This window comes from Falco naumanni, chromosome 1, assembly GCF_017639655.2.
Source record: "Falco naumanni isolate bFalNau1 chromosome 1, bFalNau1.pat, whole genome shotgun sequence".
Taxonomy (NCBI): domain Eukaryota; kingdom Metazoa; phylum Chordata; class Aves; order Falconiformes; family Falconidae; genus Falco; species Falco naumanni.
In genome coordinates, this window is record NC_054054.1 from 16,137,026 (window position 1) to 16,156,390 (window position 19,365).

General features: G+C 39.8%; 1 protein-coding gene across 6 annotated transcripts in view; it reads left to right on the forward strand.

Annotated features, from left to right (window-relative positions):
* DCLK2 (doublecortin like kinase 2) overlaps positions 1-19,365 on the forward strand; it is a 95,551-nt gene that overhangs the window by 57,383 nt on the left and 18,803 nt on the right. For all 6 annotated transcript variants that reach the window (XR_005826134.1, XR_005826140.1, XM_040582438.1 and 3 more), the window contains 4 exons: positions 1,683-1,777; positions 10,569-10,638; positions 11,587-11,695; positions 18,515-18,572. Coding sequence is in view for 4 of the 6 variants with exons in the window: in XM_040582438.1 (XP_040438372.1) it covers positions 1,683-1,777; positions 10,569-10,638; positions 11,587-11,695; positions 18,515-18,572 (332 nt within the window). In the remaining 2 variants the exon portion in view is untranslated. The remainder of the gene's footprint in view (positions 1-1,682; positions 1,778-10,568; positions 10,639-11,586; positions 11,696-18,514; positions 18,573-19,365) is intronic.

The window sequence follows — 19,365 nt, forward strand, 5'->3', positions numbered from 1 at the left end:
TCATTTTTGGTTGTTAACTTTGCAGCTCAGTATTTTTTCTAATGGCTAGAGCAAATTGTGTGCACAAGAAGCAGAAAACAGTAAAATAGCATTCACTAGCTCTTTTCCTCATCATAATTGCAAATTCTTTATAAAACAACGATACATCAATATGCCAGGTTTCAAGAAGGTTATCTAAAATAAGGTGGTGAAAAGAATTTTGCAGGAGGGATACATATAACTAAATACTTACAGCTTCTTAAAAAACTCAAATAATTTGTGTATTGTTCTTACAGACAACCCTTCTTAAAGTCAAGATAAAAATATCCTAAAAACATACTAATTCCTTTTAGTAGAAAAGACTAAGCTCTTAGTCCAGTAATAGATTTGGGAACGTATATCTGAGTTATCAGACTTCAAGATAGACTTGTTGTGTACCTAAATGCTAATTAGTTGCATCTTAACATCACACATCAGAGAGAGAGATTTTTGTGAAAACCAGGGATTTGTGGAAGTTGCAGTGCAGTAGGCCTGGCCTACTGGCAGATGGTGCTTGGAAGGCATCTTCAGCACTCAGAGAATGTTAGAGTACTAGGTTAACAGACACTTGCAAAATAAATCTGATAGTGTTGGTTAAGAAGAAATGCATAACCCATGATAGACCGCTGGATGTGTAAAGGCTACGTGCAGGAGCAACTGTATTTACTTTGAAGCTAAGCTTCTGTTTGCCAGGGTTGCGCTTTTTTTTTTTTTTTTTTTTTTCTGAAAAATAAATTCTTCACATGAATCAGCTATGAAACCTTTTCCACTCTTAAAATTCTGCCTCATATTTTCCTTTTCCAGGAAAAATGAGGTTCAGCTAGAGAGGAAATAATGTCGCATCATATCTGTGTATGATCAACAGTGTGCTATTCTGTCTACATAATGAAATTCATCAGTTTGGTTTTTTCAGAAAAAGACAAGGACTGACCCAAGTTATATTCAAGATACCAGGGATATTAACAGATGTTGTATCAGGCCTGTCTGGGAAAATGGACTTAAAATGAATGAACTGTTGAAGTCAAAAGGGAGGATATTGTATGTTTTCACAGACGCTTGAACTTCTTGGAAGTTCAGAAATAAGCTACTAGCTTTTACTTCGTTGGGATTTTTTCCCCTAAATCAATATTTTTCTGAACTACTGCATAAGTTCTTTATCATCCAAGCAACTTTTACTTCTTGTTTGTTTGATTGATTCTTTTTTCTTGGGAAAAACCAAACAACACAACTTGTGTTCTGTGGAGCAGTCTACTTAGCTGTTGATCCAGAAAAAGAGAGACGGAGGGTCAGATGGCTTTATGTACACTTTTTCCATATTTTATTGTGTGATATCACAATAAATGATATAATTTTACAAGGCTATGGCTATTGCTTGCCCAAAGTTCTTGCACTGGCAAAGGACTGAAGAGGCCTTTTTAATCTTTAGAATGACAGTGCAATATTTGTGTGTCTTCTTGATCCAGCCACATGAGTTTCAGGGGTGCAGTTGTGTGGCATGCAAGTGTGTAATTTATTCCCAAATGCTGAGGAGTCTGGTTTGGTCTTTGTATGCAGACTTGAGTGATAACTTACCAGAGAGGTATGTTATGTTTAAAAGCAAGTTAGGGTTTTTGACTTTTATTTGGTTTTTCTTACATTTGTTTTTCTTTTATTGCTTTGGCTAGTTAATGGAACCCCAAGCAGTCAATTATCCACCCCAAAATCTACAAAGTCCTCCAGTTCTTCACCGACAAGCCCAGGCAGCTTTCGTGGACTCAAGGTAAGTGCCAGAACCATCAAAATCTCTGGATTCCGGCATTCATTGAATAATGTGTTACAGTGATGCTGAAGAAGAACAAAAGAAAAAGAGAAAAAAAGAGTTACAATTCTATAGGGTAGTCTTGCTAGTATGATTTTTGAGTTGGAGAAGAGACCTTAAGATCTTTGTATTTTGTCTTTGGTTGGCAGGATGGAACTCTCAGCTTAGTGAAGGCAGAGGGTGATGGTGACTTGAATATGCCAGTTTGGCCTCCAAATTTTCTATTGTTGTGTGGACTGCAGAAATCCCCTAAGTAATTTATATTCCCCCAGCTTATACAAATGTGGTATCCTTGTTTCAGTACCTTATGGTCTTGTAGCATGGCCCAGAATTTCATCTGAAGCACCCTTCCTCATTTGTGGCACACAATTTCACCCCTTAATGCAGTCCCCTCCTGAAAGCCTGGGAGGGGTTCCTTTGGGAGCAGCCTAATGTCTGGAGGATTTTTCTCTGTGGTGCACCAAGAGAGTTCTCTTCCACTACCACTTAAAAATTGGTGGCATTTCCAGTTCTTAGAGGCTGCTTTATGCATTTCACCTGGTAAAATGAAAGGAGGAGTCTGGAGCACAGCTGAGCATCTTACTGCTGCATTTGTGCAGCTGTCCTTTCAAGGAGAATTTTCTTATGAAATCATCAATTGCAACCTTTCTGGAAGCATGCTGGATGTTCTGCACTAATTATTCTGATCGAGTAATAGCTCCCATTGATGAACACAACAGTTAGGAAGAGGCTGCATAATTCTGTGTAAAACTGTTTTCTCAATTAAGAGGCTGGCTAAAGGACGTGATGTGAATAGTATTTAGATTTGGGTTTTGACATGCTAATTGTTACCAAGTCTTTGTCTGTTTTGCAAGGAGTATGGCACTGGTTTTTGCCAGGCTTCTGTGATAATTCTGAGAAAAGGTTTGATCTATTTTTTTAAATGCTAACATATTTTTTGTTGTTTGGTTCATTTATTGTTGATCTGTGCCTTTATGTTGTTGAGTTGTGACATCCCATAGCTTCTTTTCGGCCGGAGCAACATAGGTTGGCCTTTCCACCTATAAAGCATTTCCAAGAGCAGTGATAGTTCTGACACTGAAAATTAGATCTGTGTGTCTTAAAATTTGTCTGGACAGCTCTGCTATAGAACTTAAAGTAGAGGACACCAAAATCATTGGACTTGAGGCTCTCGGATGGTCTGCACTATATTTAACAAATGCTCTTTCATCTTTCTTTAATGAAATTACAAGTTTAGAAACTAGATAAATTGGTTCATTTTTTTCCCACGCTGTCCTGTCTGCTTTTAGCTGATTAAAGCTCCATTAAGATAGAGATAATTCTGATAGTAACAAGCAATTTTCAGTAAAGTGGACATGTCCTCTTTCCCCTTCACTGTCAATTTCACTGAAGTAGGCTGTTGTACTTTTTCATTTTGGAATTTAATTGATGCTGGATACTAATGGGGTTTTGTGTCAAATAATTCATCCCTATATGACCAAAGAAAACAGCAAAAAGAAATCAATCATCTCAGACCTGGTGTGTTACTGAAGCAGTGAGAATCTCTTGTTTTACCCCATTAGGTTGCATCTGTTCAGTAGGAGGATCCCAGCTGTACTCCTGAGACTAAAAATAGGGAAAGTTATCAGGTGAATCTCAGGATAATTCTAAAAGAAACAAGTGCACTGTGCAGTGACCCTTGTTTCTTGATTATGTTCTAGTAGTGATGTCTGGTTTGGCGAAGTATCCACACAAAAGCAGTAACAGGAAAGCACAGTTTTATGTAAAACTAGATTCTTTTAAGAAACCCATTATTATTTTTGTAGGATTGATCTTGGCCAGCCTGATGAGGAAAACAGAGGGAAGGTGGGGACCAATTTTATTATTTTGAGGTTACTGCTGTTCCCTATTGTTAAATAATTCCTTGTTGCTAAGACTGTATCGCTGTGCAGACAGTAGTCTGGCTTCCTGCACTTGTGTAAAGAAGGTGCCATGACTGAATGAAAATGTAGATACAAATACCATGGCAGACAGTGAAATAATGAAGTATAATGCTGCATTTTCTGGCCTTGGAAATGCAATGTTTTGGCTGATTTGTTGTGTAGAAATCATATATATTTATTTTTGTAGAGCTTGAAACAGCAACACTTAATAATGGTTTTAGGTGAGCTTCGGTCAGCAGGAAAAGGGAACAAATCAGGGTTGGTGTTTCCGTTTCCTCTAAAGAGCAGACCATCAGAGCAGCTCCACATGAACTGTACTTCAAAAACTGTGATGTTTGGAAAGCCAGAGCAAAATAAAAGATTTCACTATAGATTAGAGCCTGGCTAAGCTTTTTAAAGTTTGACAGCCAACACAGAGCTTAAGTGATAATGCTAGTCATCAAGGCAGCAAATTTGCAAAAGGTACTGACTGCAACAGCGGTTTTTTCTGAGTCTCAGACACGGAGTCTTACATCATACTCTCTGAATGGTTCTTTTTTGTTGAAGTGAAATCTCTTCAGTCCCCAAGGATCCCTTCTGTTTCACAACGCTTTGTAAGCAGAAGTGGTACTTCCAGGCACAGAAAACTCACGTCACTTCACAGTAGGTTTGTTTCAAGGTAAAGATTTAGATTCAAAAGTGAACAAGTATGGGCGTGAAATGACTACTCTAGACAATATTCTTTTTTGAGCAAATGTGCTGAGTTTCTTATTTTTCTATTAACTTCTCCATAGAGATTAAAACCAGTGCATGGATTAAGACGTAATGGTAATAGTGCATGAGGTGGCACAGGACGACTGACTGAGAGGAGTCTTTTGCTGTTCTGTAGGCAGGTGACCGTTGACAAGTTTAACCTTTTCCTTTGGTTTTAAGTGTGCATTTATAGATACTCAGGTATGCCAAGCTGTTAGGGGTACTTCGACTCATATTTTTTTGAGTACATCTGTTACTGGGCTCACTTAGTACTGTAAAAATAATCCAGAGACTAGATTAAATACGAGATTTTGGGAAGTGGCCTTGTAGCTTCCCGGTGCTTACTTGGATGTATTTTATTGTGTCCTCTTGAAATTAAGTACCTCAAAGTCTCTCATCTTTTTAGAAAGAAAATAAATTTGTACAAATAAAGAAGCTTTCTTAGAATCCCAATTAAGCTAAATAGCAACGTGTTTGCATTTGTCTCGGTATTACTTTTTCAATTGATGGACCAAATGACCAGAGTGAAAGGGCATTAAAACCAGATCCAACAAATAACCTAAGTACCTGCTTACTTTTAAGCTATTGAGTAGTCCCTTTTACTTCAATGAGGATGTTAATGTACTTAAAGTTAAACATGTGCTTAAGTGATTTGAAGGATTAATGCCTATCTTCATCTAGGTTTTAATCTCTTCGGTTTTGTACGCATGTGCTTCTGTTAGCAGTTACATGTTAAGAATATTTACATGCAATTATCCAACCTAGCGACACAGGTGCAATAGCAGTTCTTAGAGGAATTCTTTAACTGCTGCCTGTGTTGAATTCACAATTCAGAATCTTTCTTCATCTTTCTTGGTCGTACAGTGGATAAAAAGAGTTGGCTAATTTGTACTGGTAGGGAAACTGAGGTATTGCACTTAAGTTGAGTCCATTCACCCATTGGCATCAGTTTGCTAAATGCTTTACATAATGAGATATGGTTCAAAATCTCTTTAGAAAAAGGGTAAATCCTTATGTTGCTCTTCAGTGTTTCCAGAGCAGTGCAAAAAAATGCATGGTATTATATATATTGTCACAGCATGTATGCTGAAATTGCAGCAGAATAACTACATTGTAATTAGCTATTGTATTGTTACAAGTAGCTTCTCAGTGTAGTTGGTTACTAGCAGTGTTTAAGCATCACTTGAAAAATATGAAGTTTCTGTCTTACAGATTATGTTGATATTAAGCATTATAATAATAAATACAACACCTCATAGGAAATACTGATTATATAAACAACATTTCATTTATATTTGGAATATTTTTAGCCCTTTCTTATTGCAGCCTTTTGGGATGAGTTACAATGACACTATAAAAGTGTCCCTAGATTTCAGACAATATTTCTGTAAACGGTTAATTCACAATTTCACTAAAATATTTGTAGTCTGCAGTTAGAGTCATCACCAGTTTGAATGTTTTCATAAAGACAGAGAAAGCTTCTTTGAGAATGTCAGGGAGTTTTTCTGGAGGTATGAGACTTTACATTCTCTTCTTAGCCTTCAGATGGAAGATTACCACAGTAGTGTCAGATGAGGACTCAAGGAAAAGTTAACAATATTAGGCATACTTATTTCTAAGTTTGGCTAGATGCACTTTGAGGATATTACAGGATCAGATTCTATGATCAAAATAGTATCGGAAATGTTTGTGTAGGGGTCCCGTATTCCAGACACAAGGGTCTGGGTGTACATGCGGACCATACAGTTCAGCGTCTCTTCAGCACATTATGAATGTGCTGGAGGACAAGGGCAGCACATTTAGTGCATCATATACATGCTGTGAAGACGCTGAGCAACCACAGGAAGTCTGACTGAAGTCAAACAAGCACTAGCACATACGTGTTACAGGACAATGTACACAGGCCCTTTGTATGCCTAGCGACGTGATGGCACAAGTCCTTCATTTCTCTCCAGACAGGCAAGAATGACAGACGCAGGAAACCTTTATATGGGGGCTCTAGAAGGCACCATCCCATGCAGCTACCAAGAAGTTACATGTTTCCTTCAATAGGAAAAAAAGCCCCAAATGTTCCTGCAAACATTCGTATCATGGACAGTTAATCTAATCCTGAGTGCAAAGGTTTGTCGACTAAAATGCCATTCTGCTTTGAGAGCATGTGGGTTTATATCTGTGGATCCTTCCTCACACTCTCATGAGACACAAAATAAAATTGGACCAGTTGTACAGTTATCTGGGATTACTTTCTTATGTCCCTGCGCATTTCTATTTTAAATACAAGCACTGTGTTTACATTTTTTCAGATATGTGGTAGATTTTGACTCAAAGAATTATTAAAAATCTTTGCTACTGAACCAGTAGATGTGGCTTGATGAAGATGACTGCCAAGCTGCTGCTTTTTCATTCCCAAATCACTGATTTATGCTCTGATCCAGATTTTAAGGGAATCTTGGGCTAGTCCTTCCCTGATATTTATGCATACATCACTTTATGTTTGCATATCCACTTCAGTTCATGCTCTTGGGCTCTGTCGTGGTTTAAAGGCTTTTATGTTTTTGTTTGTTGTTTTTTTGTTTGGGTTGTTTTTTTTGGGGTGTGTATGTGCTTTGTTATCATTAACTTAGAATTAGAAAACCTGATGCACACAGTATCTGGCAGGATGCAGAAGCCTGGCACATCATGGATTGGATACTTCAGATAGTAAAAAAAAAAAAAATTCTACAGTGCAAAGTGTAAAATAGAGTTTTTAATGGGTTGAATATTAGTAAGGGTGAAAGGAAGAATGCTAAATATCTGTTCCTTAGTTATTATGTTGAGGTGTAATAAGCACATTGGGTACTAAATTAGGTGTGTTAAGCTTATGGATGTGACAGATCTAATGTGAGTGTTTCTCACAAAACCATGTGTTGTGTTGATAAACCTGATGCTGAAAGTCACAGTCTGTATAAAATAATATATAATGTGTTTAGATATTTATGTGAACCTGGGAAAATGGTTATTCCCCAGAAAACAGTTCATCATGTGAAGAACATGAAACAGCTGGGGAGGTTTTTTTGTCAGCTTGGTACCTTTTGTAACTTTTTACAACATCTTTAATTAATCTGTAAAATTAAATGCAGATAGTTTTGAGAACCGTGTGTTCACCAAGATACTCTCAGTATCTCTAACAACTGTGTTGTATTGTGCATTTGTCTCTGAATGTGCTGTTGAAACACAAATTACCTGCAGGGAGACAACTTGGAAGTAAAAGCAATAATTGCTATATATTCTGTGTTGCAGAATGATTAATTGCAATAGTGGTGGCTGCCGGTGGAAGATGTTCTTGACCAGTAGCATCTGCATCCTGAGGCGATTGTTTTGTTTGAGGGGCTGGATAGCTGTTGCTGCTCTAAATTGCTCTGTGAGCTTTTAAAAAAAGAATCAAATTCTGCCTCATGTCTGAGTTTTCTAGGAGCTGCATGTGTATGTGAGGGTGGATTTAAGACCTGTGCACTCTGAATTTGTCATGTGTAAGGGGAACTGTATTAGAGTAGAACAGCAGTGCTGTGTGCTAGAATACAAGCGGAGGAACTGTTGCAAAACCTAATTTGCAGTGTGATTGTAGGTGCCATCAGTTAGTGTAGTATCAAAGCAACATGCATCCTTTTCTCATCTTGCTACTTCAGGAGTGGCTAGTGAACCAGGCAAGTCTAATTGCACACCCAAAATCTTTACTTCACCTTCAAAATACCTGCAGCCATTGGGATACCAACAGTACAAGATATTCTAAGTACTACATGTCACTGAGTAGCTAAATTATTAGAAAAGTACTTTAATAATAAAAATACCTTTATTCTGTGTCACTGACTGACAATTCCTGCCTCCTCTCCATGTCTTCTGGCTAGTCAAGCACCTCACAGGCATCTTGAGAGTGTATTTCTACTGTTCTCTGACACAGTGGGGAAAGATTAGACTGATTTTGCTGCTGAGGAGCTCAAACACAGACCTACAGCACCCAAATTACACGCAGTCTCTTTCAGAGTGAGTTCGGCCTCATGTCTATAGAGTCACAAGGCAAATTAGTCACAGAGCTAAGGCTGAACTGTCCATTTCAGGTTCTGGTCTAGCACCTCAGACACAACAGCAGCATTAGATTTTTTTCCTTTTAGTATTCCTTTTAACTTTTTTCCTGTTTATGATTGCTTTCTTCTTGTAAATACTGTGGTAAGAAGGAATGTGCCCAGTCATGCTCTGACCTGATTATAAGGATGAAGGAAGTTGGAAATCTGGGGTAGATATTCCCACGTATTGTCACTCACTGAAAACCCAAAATAGATTACTAATGGTTTTGGGTGATGACTAGTACTTTGCAGTGATCTGTTCTGTTCTCTCTGCTTCATACTTGAAGAAAATGTGACTGACTGGTTAAGAGACTGACTCATGAATTTGCACAAATGACATTTAACCCAAATGTCCTTGTTCCTATTCCTGGTTAAAGAAACAGGTAACTCAGAAAGACAGTAGCATTAACATAGCCTGGGTTTAGGTTATTAGTAAGGAGCAGAGTAGTACCTGACTGGTTGCTGTTTGATGCTATTTCTATGCCAAATGCTAGTAAACATCATTGTTTTAGAGGCTCTTCAAAATTAAGTTGTACAGATTCTAGTTACTGTACTTTTAGCTGATCTGGCAGCTCAGCTGCCGCTAGAAACTTAAGCATTCATTAGCATTTCATGAGCTTTTAGACAATATCCCTATCTGTCAGTTCAGTTCTTTCATTGACAATAGTGTTAATGATTTAAAATATTCAGCAGTGTAACCAGACAATGTCAGCTAAAACGGAAAATGCTGCATTTGCATTCCTGGTGTCAAGCAAAGCCATTTCAACAGACAGTGAGCTTAAGGCAAAGTATTTTAATCCTTTATGTGGTGAGTGGTGAGAACTACTAGAATAGCCCATGAAGAAAACAAGATACGGAACTTCACAGAACAGCAAGAAATGTTATGTAGAGTAGGGGGAATGATCTAAGCTATATTTTAATTTCATAGTTTCATCATTTCATTTCTTAACTGTAATGGGAGAGCTTATAGAACAGTGGTGCACATTCAGTACATTTTACTGTTTATGGAATTCATTCCTATGCCTCCACCCCTTTCTAAAATAAAAATAGACTGGTGTGTGTGTGTGTCTGGGCAGTATGACAGGGTGACTTTAAATAGAATTGTGAAGATTCAGATTGAATACCCATTAAGTCGTTAGTGCAGCAAAAGTAGTTTTCTTCAGCCTTCATCCTTTAGAATTGTGTAGGTATTTGATTTTTACACAACGCCACAGTTACTAAGACTGGATCTGTGTCTGGATTCACATCAGACATCTTAACTTGAATTGGTTGTAGATGTCATAAATCATCACATCTGTAATAACCTGAAATACAGACCACTAGATTACCAAGCGGGTCTCACTGTTGTAGAAGTACCTGGCCACCTATGTCAAAATTCTCTTCTTTAAATGAGAATTAGTAGGGCCATGCAAGCATTCCTACATCGCCTTCCTAGCATGCTTCAGTGCTAATCTGAAGAGAGAGATATTGGCAGAGTTCAGGTAGGGAGAACTCAGGCAGTGCCAGCTATGACGAGATGCGTTAGCCTTCAGCACAGGAGCACGTGCTTGCTGCGCTGGGCACTGAATCGTTGCCTGGAGGTGGCTCTCTGGCTTATGTGGAACCGCGTGCCAGAGTGTGTTGTAATGACCTGGGTGTGTAGAATGAGGAGGGAACGTTGCCTCGACACACGCTGGCTCTATAGTGTTTAGATGGAACTTGGTGCAGCTGAAGGGAATTTTCTTTACTGTTTACTGAAGTCTGTTCAGCTACCAATCTAAATAAGAGTAGCAGGGCTGAAACATATCGGTGCAAGTGACAATGATATATTGTAATGATGATGAACTGTGAGAAAGCAAGAATGAAAATAAGATGGGAGTGGAAAAGTAAACTGACTCTGTATAGGTGGTTTTAGGGTGACTTTTTTAACTTCTCCTTTTTTTTTTTTTTTTTTTTTTTTCCTCTGGCACCGTCTTGTGATTATGATCAGAAATAATAAGTTCTTATGTACTTCCATAGATCTCTCCACATGGTGGGTCTTCCTCCAATGTGAATGGTGTACCTGAATCACATTGCCAGAGTCCTGAAGGTAAGGCGCCAATAATTGCTAACAGTCCGTGCAAAAATTTTCTTTTAGTTGGCAGTTAGTTTAACACTTTTAGGTGGTTTCTGATGATGCCAAATCATTTTTTGTTCTTTTTGATGCCCTGTCGACAACCTTATCTTGGGAAGATTCTTACTGCATTTTCTACATCAAGGCAGTAAAGCTAGGAAATAAATTCTGTTCTTTGCTTGTCAAGTGGTAGCATTTTAGTGGGCCCTGCTGTTCAACAGTCACTATTAGCATTTGAGTGATTTTGATCATGACCTGCAAAGTATCATCAGAAATGTGTTTGTGGCTGGGTTGAAAGTGGAGCCCTCCTCAAAACAGCACATTGTGCTTCAGGTAGAACCACTAGCCCGTCAACTGACATTACCTAAACTTAACCTTTCATTCTCTATCTCTTTAAAGCAATGTGGGGCTTTTAAGGTATTTTTTAAAATTAATTTTAGAGTAAATGTTAACATTTTTTAATAATGAAATAAGAAGCTAGCAATCTTATTTGCATTTTGGATGTTTCAGCAGCAGCTAAGGGAACTTGAAGGAATTCAGCAGATAAAACTTTTGATTCTTTTACATGCATTGTAGATTAATCTTATTTGCGTTTTTGCTTTGAGTATGCAAAAAGATATTTCAAAAAAAGTATTTTGAGTCGGACTGAGGACGTTCTAACTGCATTCATTACTTTTAGAATATGTCCACCACAAAAACATGGTGACATTTAGTTTGTGTGCTAAAAGGTCAAACAATTCTGGTTAGTCCTGTCTTGTTCTTTCTTACATTTGAGATAAAAACAAAGGAATAAGCTGTGAAGAAAACAGCTTGCTTTGAGGTTTTGTTTTGCATTTGTTCTGTGCCTGTGGAACCCATTGGGGATATATTGCATCCTGCTGACACTTCTCTTCAGCTTGCGTTACTGACCTTGCTCTTTTGCAGGTGTGAATGGAAACAAGTGCTCAGGGTCATCTACCATTCTTGAGAAGTATAAAGTGGGGAAGGTGATTGGTGATGGCAATTTTGCTGTTGTAAAGGAGTGCATAGAACGGTGAGTAAGGAAACTTTTCTGTACTGCTGTTTGCTTTACTGGGTAAAGCCCTGTGCGTTGGCATGATTTCATAGGGAATGTGATGAGATGAAAGCAAAGGGCAGTTGCAAAGATATGCCTACAGGAGAGCCAGGCATAGAGAAACACACAGAGCTTCCTATGTATTATTCCAGTAAAGGGATATGAGAGCAGCAGAGGAACATGGTTTTTAATCCCCAAAACCAGAGGAGGTATCACCTTCTAATGGAGGCTCTTAAGGAAACCCCACAGATCTTCAAGAAATCTCCTCACACAACAGACTGTTGTGGATGGTGGGCAATTGTATGTGGCATCTAAACAGTCTTTGTGAGACCCCACTTCTGCCTCAGCAGTTCTGCTGCTGTAGTATCCCTACTGCCTGCTGCTGAAATGATTTTTCACGGCTTTCAGAATACTGTGGACAAAGTATGCTTAAAGACATGCCGTCGGTGGCTATTAGCCTGTGCTACTGTCTCCCTTGTGCTTGCTTCTTCTGTGAGGTAGTGCCTGGAATAGCCAGAGACTTCTCAAATCAGCCCTTTAATAGTCCAGACTCTGAAATATTCTTGTGCCTGGTTTCCCATAAGTTAGACAGGGTACCTTTACGGACCTGTGCTGTGTTACTGCTCCTGCTTTGCAAGCTTTGTGTCACACTTCGTTGGTGTTGCAAACATAACAGATGATTTGACTGTCGCTTTCTCTGTGTATTTTTTAGAACCACCTTCTGCTGTCTTCATCAATCTGAGAGTTATGTCAGCCTCTTAACTGTTATGAGGAATCTCTAACTTGTACACAAATACCGGGCAAATTCAGCAGATGTCTGTAAAAACCATAGAAATTACAGGAACAGGTTCTGTTATTTCATCTTCATCTGCTGATTTTATTTAAATGAAAAGAAAGATAATTATGAATGGAAACATTTCATTCCAGTCTTAGCAGATCGTAGATGCATAGATATTTTTTCTGAGCCATCCATATGGCCAAAAGGGTTGGGTACTGAGGCTGATCCTGGGGCCTTCTCTACTGAAACATAGGTTTCTGCAGCCCCTGTTGCTTTTTCTCAAAATAGTTGTTTCCTTGTACTGTATCTGGATTATTTCCCTCCATTACTGAGAGTAATATTGGCAGGTGGTGTGTAACACAGTGTCTAATACACCATTCGGTGGTTTATAGCAGCAAGTGACAATTGTTATTTTTAATATTATTTTGAGAAACTGATGTGCAGGCATGTAAGGTTTATAGAGTGAGGAATAAAGACTTAGGCAGCAACTCCTAGAGTTACAAGCACAGTCCTGATACATAGAAAAAAATGGCTAAATGTGATCTGAATATGCTACACTTACTGCTCAAGGAAAGTTCCTGTTGCATGTGCAGGTTTCAGATAATGCTTCTGGTCAGTGTAAACATCTAGATTCCAAGGTCCGGGTTGTTTTTTTTTCTTTTTGAACAGTTTCTACCAACAAACTCTGGTTCCTGCCAAGCATTACCACATCAGTGTGTAATCACGTCCCTACTGCTTTAAACACTGCAGGTCTGTTGCAAAAACCATGAGAAGGCAATATAGCCAGCTGAGTTGCAACTGGATTCCTGCCCATTTAATTTTGTAAGAAGCTACACATGAGAGGCTTAAGTGAAACTGAATAGAAGAGAATAGAACAGAATATTTTAATTGGAAGGGACCTACAACAGTCAAGTAGTTCAACTGCCTGACCACTTCAGGGCTGACCAAAAGTCACAGCATGTTATTAAGGGCTTTGTCCTAATGCCTCTTAAACACCGACAGGCACAGGGCATCGACCACGTCTCTAGGAAGCCTGTTCCAGTGTTTGACCACCCTCTCGGTAAAGAAACGCTTCCTAATGTCCCGTCTAAACCTCCCCTGGCGCAGCTTTGAACCATTCTCACACATCCTATCACTGATAGCAGGGAGAAGAGATCAGTGCCTCCCTGTCCACTTCCCCTCCTCAGGAAGCCATAGAGAGCAATGAGGTCACCCTTCAGCCTTTTTTTTCCTCCAGACTAGACCAGCTCAATGTTCTTAGCTGCTGCTTGCAGGACGTTCCTTCCAGCCCTTTCACCAGCATTGTTGCCTGCCTTTGGGTGCATTCAAGCACCTTAACAACCTTTTTAAATCGTGGGGCCCAGAACTGCAGATGGTGCTCAAGGTGAGGCTGCCCCAGCACCCAGGGATAACCACCTCTTTGCCCAGCTGGTTATGCTGTGTTTGATGCACCCCAGGATGCAGTTTGCCCTCTGGGCTGCCAGGGCACATCCCTGACTGGCGCTGAGCCTGCCCTCAGCCAGACCCACAGATCCCCTGCCGCAGGGCTGCTCTCCTGCCGCTCCTCTCCCAGTTCATACCCGTACCTGGTGTTACTCCATCCTAGGTGCAGAATCCAGAATTTTGACTTGTTAAATTTCATTCCATTAATCATAGCCCAGTCTATCTAGATCCCTCTGCAAGGCTTCTTGTCCCTCAAGAGAGTCAACAGCACATCCCAGAAAACTTGCTGATGGTGCATTCAACTTCTGCATCCAGATCATTGACAAAACCATTAAACAGAACCAGCCCTAGGACTAAGACCTAAAGGAACACCGCCGGTGACCAGTTGCCAGGCAGCTGTAGTCCCATTCACTACAACCCTTTGAACCCTGTCCTTTAGCCAGTTCTTCGCCAGCACACAGCATACCTGCTCGTCTCACGGTTGGACAACTTGTCCAGATGCCTTACTAAAATCCAGGAAAACTACATCCACTGCCTTCCCTTCAGCCACGCCGGTGAGGGTAAGGTGAGGGTGACCTTATCAAGAAGGATATCCAATTAGTTAAACAGGACTTTCCCTTTGTTGGCTGTGCCTAATGATCGCATTGTTTTTTAAATGCCTTTCAGTAGTAGCCAGTATGATCTTCTCCATCATTTTTCCAGGAACTAAGGTTAGACTTACAGGTCTGTAGTTCTCTGGGTCTTCCCTCACACCCTTCTTGTAAATCAGAAAACCGTTGGCTGTCTTCCATGAGCAGGGACCTCCCCAGGCTCCCAAGACCTTTGGTAGATGATCGAGTGGAGTCCTGCCATCACATCCGCTGGCTCCTTCGGTACTCTGGGATGAATCTTACCAGGCCCCAGCGACTTGGGAACATTCAGCTGGTACAGCTGGTCCCTTACAATTTCAGTGTCCACACATGGAAAGTCACTGCTCCTGCGTTTGTGGTCCTACAGCTCAGGGGACCAGGCAGCCCAGGGCCTCTCAGCATTACTAAAGGCTATGGCAAAAAACCCGTTGCTTTATTTTAGTCTCTGTTGGTCAGGTGACAGTCTTCAACAAGTAGCAATCCAGTGTTTTCTTTAGAACCCCTTTTGCTATTGACATACTGACATACTTTAAAAAGTCTTTCTTGTTTTCTGACACAACACTGGCCAGTTTCAACTCTTAATTTAGCTTTGGCTCTTCATGTCTTCTCCATGAATATATGAAGCACAGCTCTGTAATTTTGCTACGAAGCTTGGCCTTGCTTCCAGAGATCATACAACTTCTGTTTCCTCTTGAGCTCCACGAGGAGTTGCATGTTCAGCCAAGCTGGTCTTCTGCCCCACTTGCTTTACTTAACGATGCAGTGGGATTGCCTGCTCCTGTGCTCCTGCAAGGTGGTTCTTAAAGACTGCACAGCAGTTGTGGACTCCTAAGCCCTTAAAAGCAGGTCCCAGGGTACTCTGCCCGATAGCTCCCTGAATACTTTAAAGATTGCTTTCTTGAAATCCAGCACAGCAACTCCACTGTCTTTTTTTCTCATTACACCAAACATTTTAAACTCAACTATTTCATGATTACTATGGCCAAGACAGACACCTACCATCACATCCCCCATGAGTCTGTACTCACATCTTTCCTAGCTGGCTGAGTGCCTGTGACAAGATCTTCTACAAACTTCAAGAATTTCCAAGACCTGCTTGTCACAGCAGTAAGATATTCCCAGCTGATGGCTTGGAAGTTGAAATCTCCCAAGAACAAGGGCTGCTGATCCAGAAATTTCTCCTAATTACCTATAGAATTCATCAGTGCTTACATCCTGGCTGGATGATTGGTAGTAGACACCCAGTACAGTGTAGACACCCTCTGATTTGTTTTCCCTGCCCCTAATCCTCCCCCAGAGGCTCTGAACCACATCATCGCTAGCTGTAAGGGCTATACAATCAAACCTCTCCCTTATGTGTAGCGTGACACCTCCACCTCGCCTGCCCTGCCTATCCCTCCTGCAGCCTGTAGCCCTCCAGCCCAGCACGCCAGCTGTGGGACTCATTCCACCAAGTCTCACCAATACCAATGACATGGTAGCTCTGGGAGCTGACCAACCCTTCCAGTTCATCCTGTTTGTTTCTCATACCACATGTGTCAGAGTACAAGCATCTCAGCTAGGCTCCCAAGCCCTCCATGCTCCCAGGAGCAGTGTAAATGTTCAGACTGGCATTGCTACCCTCAGGTGATGCCATGCCAAGCTTTGGCTTACCTACTGTGATCCTGCTGCTATACCCTTCCCCCATCAATTCTAGTTTAAAGCTCCCTCAGGCAGCGCCGCCAGCTGATGCCCAAAGATGCAGTTTCCCCACTGGGATAGGCAGATCCTACCGGGCCCCAGCACACCTGGTCTCTCGAAGGCTCTTCTGTGCTTGAAGTTTTTGGCGCAGGCATGAAATGAATGATGCTTCTGTGATTTCCCATGTACCCTGAAACTGCTACACATCCTTTGTTATGTGTAGAATGAACGCCATTCATGAAAGAGCACAGGTCAAAGGAATAACGTCATTTTTCATTTTCAGGAATATCGACTGTGCGTTTTGGGAAACACTGAAGTTCCACTGAAAATGGGACAAAGGATGCTAAGTCACTTGGTTGCAAAACATCATCTGTGCTTTTTGGAATGAGGGGATTAGAAAAAAAAACCCTTCAAATTATTAAGAAAGGGAAAAAAAGGCAAAATTAAACTAAAAAAACCTAGTTTTATGTGATCCAATCTTAATATTTAATGAAACATTATTAAATTAATTTCGTATATAAAGCAAATATGCAACAATAGTTGCTAATAATGGCAATGAGAGAAGAAATGCCAACTATAAATGCTTGTCTTTTAATTCCTATTAATTATTATACTTCATTTTTTATAATGTTGTGCTTAGAAACCTTAGTAGTGGAGCCAGGATCCTATTATACCAGCTGTTCTACAAAAAGATTACGATGGTCTCTTTTGTAAAGGGTCCCTATATGTCTGTATTTAAAGACATGAGTCAACAGATGGACACTGACAGCGAGACAGAATAATACCAGAAAGCTGTCAGATAATGCTGGTGTGTGACAGGCAGTGGAATTAGCACGCAAATTATGTGGATGATATCCAGTGTATTTCCTTAAGTGCTGTAGCAAAGGACATTTGCAAGAGGGATTGGAAGCTGGTTGATGAGTTGGTTTTGTGAGTTGTAACTCCTCTTTCTACACAGCTTCAGTGCCAAAGATTTGCTAAGTGGGTTTTGCTGGTCAGTTGTTTGCAGGCTTTCAGACAATGCACTTGAGTTGGTATAACGCATAAACTGTGATTCTGAATTACACACTGTATTCATAGTGGATTTTACATCGGGTCCATAATGTAAGAGGATGACATTTCACAGGTACCATTTAGATAACACTTCCAGATCTGGTTGTAACTATGACAACCTCATAGATACAGCTGCACTTCCAGAGCAGAGTTCTCCACAACCTTTTTTCAATAATGGATAAATCACATGGGAGACATTAATTCAGTTCCTTTTTTTGTAAGGTTTTGATTTTGACTAGTGTTATCTAATATCAAAAATATAGTGAAAATTAACCTGGAAGTTTAATAACATGCCTGACTCTTGCTTATGTAATTGTCTCCTGTGTTTTCTGCCATACGTGCTAGTGGTGTTCTGATGCACGCTGGAGTCTGTAGCAGACACAACACAAAATAGTAGCAACAGGGCCTTTCAGCATTCTCTTGTGATTTTTAGTTCATCATTAATATCAGTAGTAATGTCATCTTTGTTTTTTAAAAAAAAGGAAAAAAAAGGTAATTCATTTGTGTTGCTTTTTCTCTTATTCTCCCCTTCTGGAAAAACTGAGATTTTTACTCCTTAAAGGAACAAAAGGCAAACAAGAGTGCCTTTCTTTGACAGGATTTACTGAAAACAGTAATCCTTTTTACTTTGTATATAACCACCCATATGTGTCATGTGACTTTAGATGACTGCTGAAGAATTCCACAGAATAGTTAAAGAAATAGAGAAAGAATATACAAAATACAAATGGTCAAAATCAGTGCCTAATGAATTTTAGTGGGATTTTAGACTAGTGTGTGGGGTTTTAGCTCTGTTGAAGCCTATTGAATTTTTCCACTAGGGTATCAGTCTTTCTGCTGCTCACTTACACATAAATGCGTATGATTTTAACTTTAGAGCCTCCCAGTCGAACAAAGCTAAGTGGAAGGCTGGAGTCAAATTTTGCATGTTGCATTAAAGAAGTGACGGAGAGTTGTGCCAGGTCACAGAAGAATGAATTGCAGCTGAAGCCTGGGATTAATACACAAAGTAAGAGAGGTTGTGGTAGTCAGGGAAACAGCAGGCACAAGTGCTGCTGAAGAAAACAAAAACCAAAATCAAGTCCATTTTGTGAATTTTCTGTCAGCAACCTTCCATGGGGCAAGACATTCTGTTACAGTAATGTATTCTTACAGATAATGCCACAATTAGTTGAGTGGTTTCTAATTAATGGTTCTTGTATTTTTTCTTGCTAGGTCCACAGGAAAGGAGTTTGCACTGAAGATCATAGACAAGGCTAAATGCTGTGGAAAGGTACTGTACAACAATTTGCATATGTAAGAAAAACAGCAAAAACAGAGCTAGCAGCTGCTCATTAGTCATAAATGGTGGGTGTGTTTGGGTTTTCTGACTATTTTCAGAATATCTGTTTAAAAGGATGATAATGTATCCAAGAAGCAAATCATAAAAGTAGTGAGTGTTAATCCACTAGATAATAGAGTAAAAACCAAACAAATTGCCCTCTATTTTATGGGACTAACAAAGAAAATGCTAATGTGTGTCCAAAATACATTAGAAAGATTTTGCTCTGTAAAATATGAGAGAGGAAATTTGCAGCTGTGTGTATTTATCTAATTCCCATCCCTGTCTGCCTCTTATTTTTATCTTTTAATGGCTGTACATGTTCCTTTTATATGCAGAACATAGATAGGGATAGATATTTTTGCAACCACTTATTTCTGTTTATGTAGTTTCACCATCCTGTATAACAAAGATCTCTTAACAATAGAGATCCTTAAACTTTTTTAATTCAACCTCAAAAAAAAAAAAAGTTCCAAAAATGCTTGTAGCAGAACACCATGTTACACCGAAGCAAATATCTGAGAGTGTCAGACTTCTTCACCTTCTTCCCAAGTACAGAGATTTTAAAAAAGGAAGAAAAAAACCTCCAACCTATAGCCAAGAATGTAGACATTGGCATATATAAAAACAAATCAAGGACTTCTCTTGTCACTGCTTTGAGACACCTTAAAACCAAAGTGCTCTTCAGAAACTTAGGAATCTAATGCAGCATAGTTTAGTGTTAGCTACAACAACACTGAGGGCA